Source organism: Diabrotica virgifera, chromosome 9 (genome assembly GCF_917563875.1).
Source record: "Diabrotica virgifera virgifera chromosome 9, PGI_DIABVI_V3a".
NCBI lineage: Eukaryota > Metazoa > Arthropoda > Insecta > Coleoptera > Chrysomelidae > Diabrotica > Diabrotica virgifera.
In genome coordinates this window covers 40,474,244-40,483,128 of record NC_065451.1, presented here as the reverse complement: position 1 = coordinate 40,483,128, position 8,885 = coordinate 40,474,244, and the positions used below count along the sequence as shown (strand labels likewise).

General features: G+C 34.0%; 1 protein-coding gene across 2 annotated transcripts; it reads left to right on the top strand.

The window, feature by feature from the left end:
• Window positions 1–6,107: 6,107 nt before the first annotated feature.
• On the top strand, window positions 6,108–8,567 carry LOC126892500 (putative nuclease HARBI1). Of its 2 annotated transcripts, XR_007700876.1 has the most exons (6): window positions 6,108–7,101; window positions 7,169–7,349; window positions 7,401–7,597; window positions 7,652–7,799; window positions 7,850–8,387; window positions 8,443–8,567. XR_007700876.1 is itself a non-coding variant. In XM_050662044.1 (5 exons), the coding sequence occupies exons 1-5, from the start codon at window positions 7,040–7,042 to the stop codon at window positions 8,000–8,002; spliced, it is 741 nt and encodes a 246-aa protein (XP_050518001.1). In that variant the 5' UTR covers window positions 6,108–7,039; the 3' UTR covers window positions 8,003–8,567. The 2 variants fall into 2 exon arrangements, 1 of the variants encoding a protein (XP_050518001.1); XM_050662044.1 differs by having other exon boundaries at window positions 7,850–8,567.
• Window positions 8,568–8,885: the final 318 nt, after the last annotated feature.

Here is an 8,885-nt window from a genome sequence, read left to right as displayed (position 1 = left end):
CTTGCTAAATAGCCACAATGCCAAAGACTGGTTAAGATATATGTTCCAACTACATAGTAAAAATTGTAAAGAATTTGGCCTAAATTGGATGTCAATGGATTACTACCAGCAACATGATGCTCTACTGCATTACATTAAAAGATTTTTTATGTGATTAGGTCTTCATTGAACTACGTTTAGTCTGTCAATGAGTCTGGTGAATCTTAATTTGAAGTATACATTACCATCTGGAGTGTGCCGAAGAGCTTAATTGTCAATAACGTTAGGGTCACCTTTACCATGTCCAGAACGAATGCTTTTGAAAAATACAACGTCATCAAAGTTTTTGAAAAAACTATGGTTTAAGTAAGTTACGTCGCAAGGTCTGGGGTGTATTCTTGCTGATTTGCAAATGGTGATGTACTCCGTGGGCACATTGATATTCTTGTTTTTAAGAGCCCGTTCAACAGAAAAATGAATACTGTCAGTGTATACCCAACTTCTAGAAATTTTTGTTCTATACTCATGTTATTGTCGTGCATAGAAATGTATAAGACATTACAGTTTCGATTTTGATAGGTACAAATATCGCATAAAAAATTAATTAAGCTTACCCCAACACTTGCAAACTCTTTATAATTCAAGCCTCCTTCGGTTTCGTCTCTAAATAACAATAGCCATCTTTATTGATTAAATTAAAAAAAGGCAATTTGGAGCTTTGTTCTATAGTACAAACTACTAATATTTGACTTAGGTGCGATCAGAACTGCCTGTAAGCCTGTTTCATCTACATTCCAAATTTGTGATGCACTGAATTTATATTTGTCTATCACTTCAGCTAATTTTTCAAAAAATACTTTGACATTTGCAGCATTAAATAATGTTGCCCTACCAAGACTAGTGGGTTCTGGCTTTCGAATCGATAGGTCGGGATTTTGTTTTAAAAACATCGTAAGCCATTCTTTTCCGGCCATCTTATTCATAGTCCAGTAGTCAGGAATTTTAATGTCAAACTTAACAGGATACTCGTAGACAAGCCGCCGAACTTCTTTCGGAGAATATCCATAAAATATTAATGCCATTTGTAATAAGTATTTTTTAACGAATTCTCTTGAAGTAAAGAAAATCCTTTCCTATGTGTGGCATAACCCATTGATAGAGCATCACCTTTACACTCAAATTTTTTCATGAACCTTGTCCAAGTCATCCGTTTGACACCGAATTCCTTGGCTACGGCATTCACACTTTTTCCTTCATTAATCGCATTTGCAGCATCGTGTAACTGTTGAGTAGATAGAGTAAGAACCTCTTGAAGTCGTTCGTTTATACACCCGCATCCTAAAATAAAATAAAAAACATATACAACTTTCATTTTAAAACGTGGGGTTAGTTGAGCAACAATTGCTCAACTAACTGTTAAAACTAGAACCAATTATTTAGTAAATATCAAAAATACACTAAATTTATTTAACTGATACAGTGCTCAACTAGCCCGGCCATACCCTACTTCTTTTGTGTAGTAGCACAACAGTAGTGCGATTCCATCGCTGGCAGTGAATCTAAAAATAAATTGTGCTCTTTTCGAGTCCTCATTAGTTTTTCTTCCCATTGGTCTCTTAACAGGCAAAGATGTCACAAGATTATCAACAAATATTTTTTTTCTAGCCAGCTCATTGTCCAATTTTTTTTTAAATATTCTGCCTATTTCAACAATATAAACCTTTTAGTCCTTTAACTTTTAACCCTTAATTACACTGTTATCGCAGAAAATACCAATTATTTGTAAGAGCACATTTGCTGCCTCGAAATCTCGGTACGAAATGGCGGCTTACACGGAGTTAGCAGGGAACTTTCGTGGTTCTGAATTTGACAGTTTGTGGCAATTAAGTGGAGAGAAGAAGTTGTCAACACACATGGAATTAACAAAGGCTCCGTTGCTCAGAATCGGTTAGATATGTGGGAGTGGTTCTTAACATTTTCTTATTAGTTGGGAAATAGATGATGAATAATAGACAAAAATAAAAAAGGGAAAATAGCTACTAGAGCTAGACTAAGACATAATGGACAAAAAAATAAATAAATAATGAAGCAATATAAAGCCGAAAGGGCGCCACTTTGTTTTTTAGATTTGAAAAGGAACACAAAGAAAAACTCTTTAGACACACAAATCAAATTAAAATTAATTAATATAAATATAAATATCTCAAGATAAATATAAATTCATACAATAATATAAAGATATATAATAAAGATAAATAAAACCTACCTTATTATTTCTATTTACTGTAAAAGACCTAAAGAACAAAGGCTTCAAAATACTGGAGGTAAATCAAATACTAACCGGGAAAGATAAAACGCCACTTCCGCTTTTTACTTTATCCTTTGATAAAGATGAAGATATAAAAAAAATATATGCCATTAATGAAATATTAAATATGAGAGTACAAATAGAGGCTTTCAGAAAACCTAAATTACTGCCCCAATGCAAGCGCTGCCAGGAATATGGACACACACAGAATTACTGCAAAAGGGAACCAAGATGTGTCAAATGCATTGGAAAACATCTAACAAAAGACTGTAAAAAACTCAAAAATATAGCTCCAAAATGTGTTCACTGCGGCAATGACCATCCAGCTAATTATAGAGGATGTAGCACTGCAAAAGCTCTGCAAACACTAAGAAATAAAAATATAAATAACAAGGTTCCTGAGAGCAGATTAAATATAGAAAATATGGAAGATAGACACCAAACTTTAAGAAGAGCTGGAGTATCTTATGCTCAAGTAGCACAACCAGAAACTGAAAATAATACAGACACAGTAACTGAAATGCTGCAAAAAATAATGGAGAAAATGAGCAAACAAGAAGAATTTAACAAAAAAGTACTTGAAAGGCTGGACAGACTTGAAAATATCAGAAGCCGATCATAATAAGACTATAATGCCCCCGGACCTTAGGATACTCCAATGGAATACAAATGGACTCTTACAACACCAGCAAGAGTTATTAGTAACCCTACAAACACAAAAAATAGACATATGCCTAATTGCAGAAACACATCTAACTAGACAATCATTTATTAAGCTGCAAGGTTATCAAATCTATCATGCCATACACCCACAAAATTCAGCCAGAGGCGGAGCTGCTGTTGCTGTTAAAAATAGTATTCTCCACTGGGAACGTGAAAAAATTGAAACCGAAGAAATACAATGTGCCTCTATCAGTGTTAAAACTAAGAAATACACACTTAACACTGCAGCTGCATATTTCCCTCCTAGACATAACCTCAAAAGAGAAGACTATGCTAACTTCTTGTCAACCTTGGGCGAAAAATACATAATTGGCGCAGACTTTAATGCAAAAAATACCTGTTGGGGCTCCAGACTCTCAACACCTAAAGGTAAAGAATTGCAGCATGTTGTGACCGGACACAATTGTAGATGGCACTCTACTGGGAAACCCACTTACTGGCCAAGTGATGCAAACAGAATCCCAGACCTCCTAGATTTTTTCATATCCAGAGGTGTAGCAACAAATTTTATAAAAGTAGAGGATGTAGAGGAGCTTATATCTGACCACTCTCCAATTCTACTAACAATTAGTGAGCAAATTGTTACCACTGAAATGAAACCCGCGTTGACCAATAAGTTTACGGACTGGGTAAACTTCCAATCAGAAATTAATGAGAAAATTGAGTTCAGTGGATTTATTCAAACGACAGAACAATTGGAACAAGAAACCGATCTATTTATGATAAACATCCAGCAGGCAGCGTGGAACAACACACCTATAATCCAAAGAAAAACAGTAGGAAACAATTACCCCAAAGAAATTAGAGACTTGATACAGGAAAAAAGAAAGGCTCGGAAGATATGGCAAAGAACTCGAATTAAAGAAAATAAAAATAAGCTTAATAGGCTCACACAACAGCTGCAAAGGGAAATCTCGAAAATTAAAAACGAATCAATCAATAAGTACCTGAGAGAGCTAACTGATGATGAATGCACCGATTACTCCCTTTGGAAGGCAGCCAAAAAGATAAATAAGCCAGTTCAGCATGTACCTCCTCTACGAAAAGAAAACAGAACATGGGCAAGAAATCCCAAAGAGAAAGTGGATGCGTTCGCTGATTATTTAGAAAACATATTTCAGCCAAACCCTGGGGAAACTCATGTAGACGATGAACCAGTAGCTTTTGATTCTGTTAACATACAACTGACTACTACAAAAGAAGTTCAAAAATTAATCAAAAACATCAATACAAAAAAAGCGCCTGGGTTTGACCTGATCAATGGTGAGATACTAAAAAAATTACCTAGAAAAGCCATAGTAAAGCTTACTACACTAATAAATGCATCCTTTAGGCTTAGATATGTTCCCATCCTTTGGAAAACTGCAGAGGTTATAATGATACCAAAAGTAGGACAAGATAACCATGAATTAACATCATACAGGCCAATCTCCTTACTATCCATAATCTCAAAGGTGTTTGAAAAATTACTACTACGAAGAATGAACCATATAATTGAACAAAAAAATATTATTCCAACTCATCAATTTGGATTTCGTGATAAACACTCCACAATTGACCAGATCCATCGAATAGTAACTGAAATAGAAAAAGCACTGGAAGGGGACAAAATTTGTTCGGCAGTATTCCTGGATATCGCAAAAGCATTTGACAAAGTATGGCACGACGGTCTGTTAATGAAGCTAAAGAAAATATTTCCTATGCAACTCGTTGAAATATTGAAGTCATACCTACACCAGCGAACATTTAGAGTTAAAATGGAAAACGAGTACTCTGAGTTAAAGCAAATAAATGCAGGGGTTCCACAAGGTAGCGTTCTTGGACCAATACTATACCTTTTGTACACATCTGACATTCCGGAGAGGGAAAACATCCAACTGGCCACATTTGCTGATGATACAGCAGTCATGACAATAGGAGCAACTATAGAGGAATCTACGATTAACTTACAAAATGCAATTAATGATATAGAAGGCTGGTCCAAAAAATGGCGTATAAAGTTTAATGAACAGAAGTCAGTTCATATTAACTTCACTAACAAGAAAATCAATAATCTTCCAATTATCCTAAACAACAACGTTGTTCCTAATAAAAAAACAGCGAAATACCTGGGTTTAAATCTCGACGTCAAACTAAAATGGAAGGAGCACGTTAAAAAGAAAACTGAACAGATGAAGATAAAGTACAAAAATATGTATTGGCTAATAGGTAGGTACTCTCAACTTTCCATCCAGAACAAAGTACTAATTTACAAACAGATATTGAAACCGGTGTGGACCTATGGCCTACAATTATGGGGCTGTACCAAAAAAAGTAATTACCGAAATTTAGAAACGCTCCAGAACCGAATATTAAGGAATATTGTATGTGCTCCTTGGTATGTTCGGAACGACGATTTGCGTAGAGATCTTAAAATCGAATCTATTCCAAATGAAATCAAGAAAGTCGCCAGGAGACATGAAGACAGGCTCCATAAGCATCCCAACCATGAAGCACTTCAGCTTCTTGTCAACGAACCCCAGATGCGAAGGCTCAAGAGGACTAAACCGTTCGAGCTCGTGTAATGTGTGAAGTTGTGCCGGGCTTAGTTAGTGTTGTGCATTGTATTGTAGCCACAACAAATACGTGAGCAATTAGTGAAAAGCAGAGTCAGTGCTGTGCTGTGTAGCCACAACAAAGAAGTGGACATTTCATGTAAAAAAAAGCTAGGATGGACCAGGTGACATCTAGTTTACAAACATTTTTTAGGGAAATTAGGTTAAAGAAAAAATACTGATTAATCTTGTAGATTAGGTGTATTTATATTGTTTAAATAAAAAAAAAAAAAAAAAAATTATTTCTATTTACTAAAAAATAAAAAATTGAAAAGAGAAATTAATGTGGACCTCTTTCTGGTTTTACATATTATAAGAGGTATCCACAAATACAAATAAATTTACAATGTTTAGTAGGTACGTTTGAATTTTTGCAAAAATGTCCTGCAGCTTTTAACCCTAAGTCCAGATGTTGAGGTCGTAGCACTTTTCACTTCACTGGTAGGTACCACATGAAATACAATACTAATGGTACAATTTTTGAGTATAGTTTGAAAAGTTCAGCAATGCATTACTTGTTGTAGTAACTTAACTTGTAGTAACGTAAAAAAACTACTTTATTTCACTACTTCAATTATTAATAAGAATTGCTCGAGACATTTAGTTAACCCTGAACTGCGTAACAAAAGAACAGGAAGTGTTTTTCACACCGAAATACAAGCCACTGAATATCGACCATCAAACACTGTAGCCAGATCGATGATCTTCATTATTGCACCTAAATGCAAGCTATTCCCGGTGTTTTAAGATGACATCCACATGGACACTACACAGCTAGAAGTTCGACCTCTTCATATCGTTGGCTGACCGATGTTCTTTCTTTAAGCTCCCTCGGTCGATTCCAACGCCCAAAAGAACCCCACCTGTTTACAGCCAATTACATTTAAGTTTCCAACACTCGGATGACAAATATTAAACGAATCAGAACAGAGGAGAATTCCTTGTTTACATTTCTATATTCGCCCTAATCAAGATGGTTCGATTCCATTACTTAATTCGATGGTTCTTAAAACGCAAAAAATGCTAATTATTCATACCAAATGGGACCGACTTAATTAAATGAAAATAAACACAAAGCACTTAGATAAACAACCCTATTCTGTAACTACAAATCGAATAGAAATGAGTAAAATCGAATAGAGGTCAGCAAGTCGGATCGGAATTTGCAGGAATTGGTATTCTGTAACTCATCTCGATCTCTACTATCGAAATGTTAAATAGAAATGGATTCCGAGTAGACAAGCGCTGTCGAAATTACAATTCCGCATCGGAATTGGTCTTGACGCTTGCGCATTATTGGTATTATTGTTTTGACGTTTATGTTATTTAATGGTTATGTATTTGTTAAATAATAATTATTTTTGTAGCTGCGTAATTTTTTAGCCTGTGGTGTTATTTGTTAAGATAATTGTATATTTAATTTTTGTCGTGTACAATGGATGGCCAAATAGATATGGGTATCATTCTTGGGAGAGAAATAGAAGCAGAGCTACAAAGGTAAGTACTACAGTTTTAAGGAGAACAACTACATGAATAATCTACAATAATTATTTTCATTTTTTAGACAACTTTTTAAGTTACAAAGACGAGTTCTTAGGGATACAAGTAATCCATTTGAAATTCCTGACGAACTTTTTAAAGGTTTATATAGGCTTCCAAAACAGATAGCAAATAACTTAATTAATGAATTAAAACCATTCTTAATGGATCCACTCAGAATTACATTAATTCCAATTCATTTGAAAGTAAATATGCTGAAAATACTGAATAAACACCTGTTAATAATGATTTTATAGGTCCTGTGTGCATTACATTTTTATGCACATGGAAGTTATCAAAAAAGCGTTGGGCAAGATTTTTTACTAGGAATTTTGAGTCAGTCAGTGGTCAGTCGTTGTATTGGAGAAATTAGTAGGGTACTATCAACACATCTTAGTAGAAGATATATTATATTCCCCACCACCATAGTGGCAAAGATGTCAGTAGTTCGTGGGTAAATAAAGTTATTTGAAATATCGATTTTATTATTGTTTAATGTAAATTTTAGTTTTATGGAAAAGTTTAATTTCCCAGGTGTAGTGGGATGTATAGATGGTACTCATATAGCCATCATTTCACCACCCATTGATCATCCACAAAATCCAGGTTTTGTATACCTAAACAGGAAAGGATATCATAGTATCAACTGTCAGATTGTATGTAAGTAGTTCACACTAAATATATAAAGTAAATTTTTTATTTTTAGATATGTGATTCGAATTTAAAAATAATCAATTGTAATGCTAGATACCCAGGATCCATGCATGACGCAGCAATTTGGAATATGTCGAATGCAAGCATACATATGGAGGAAACCTATAATAATAATGAACGAGGATTTTGGTTGTTAGGTACATAATATATCCAAAAAAACTGTATAGGCATAAGTGCAAATTACTTTCATGTTCTGATATTGTAGGTGATTCTGGGTATCCATTATATATAACCATGGCTATTGACACCAGTAGAAGGGGCACAAGAAGGTACCCCAGAAGGTCGATACACATCTGCCCATATACATGTCAGGAACACAATTGAACGCTGTCATGGTGTGTTAAAAGCACGTTTCCGCTGCCTTTTAAAGCACCGAGTACTACATTACTGTCCAGTTACAGCGGCAGCTATTATAAATTCCTGTTGTGTTTTACACAATATCCTTATTGCCCATAATATAGAAGTGGAAGACGAAGACAACTACGAAGACTTAAACAGAGTTGAGGGAAATCCTGCAGAAAATAATGATGGTAAATTTTTAACCTTGAATATGTACAAAGTTTTTCATAACTCAATTTGTTTCAGAACCTCCAAATGCAAATTTGCTAGGTATAGGTCGTCGAATAAGAAACCAACTAATAAGAAATTATTTTAATTAAATTATATTTGTACACTAACTAATCTGTTATAATAAAGTTTATAAAAATTAATACTATGTTCATTTTCCACTATCACATGTTTGTTTTATGTGAAGGTGCCTCTATCCTACCAATTTGTACAACGGATATATACATATAACTTCCTACTATCTTCTACTCGCATAATTATAGTAGACTTTTTATCTTTACTTTTATACTCAATTTTATGTTTATATTTTTATATATTTACATACTAATTATTATATTATATAGTATAAATATTAATTAATTAAAAAATTTATATTTTTATATACATATCATGTATATAAAATTGAGTATAAAAGTAAAAATAAAAAGCCTACTATAAGTATGTGTGTAGAATATATTTAC

Coding starts and splice junctions, on each gene's coding strand:
- LOC126892500 (XM_050662044.1), top strand. CDS start 7,040: ATGGATGGCCAAATAGATATGGGTATCATTCTTGGGAGAGAAATAGAA. Junction 7,102..7,168: donor ATAGAAGCAGAGCTACAAAG/GTAAGTACTACA, acceptor TTCATTTTTTAG/ACAACTTTTTAAGTTACAAA. Junction 7,800..7,849: donor ATAGTATCAACTGTCAGATT/GTATGTAAGTAG, acceptor TTTTATTTTTAG/ATATGTGATTCGAATTTAAA.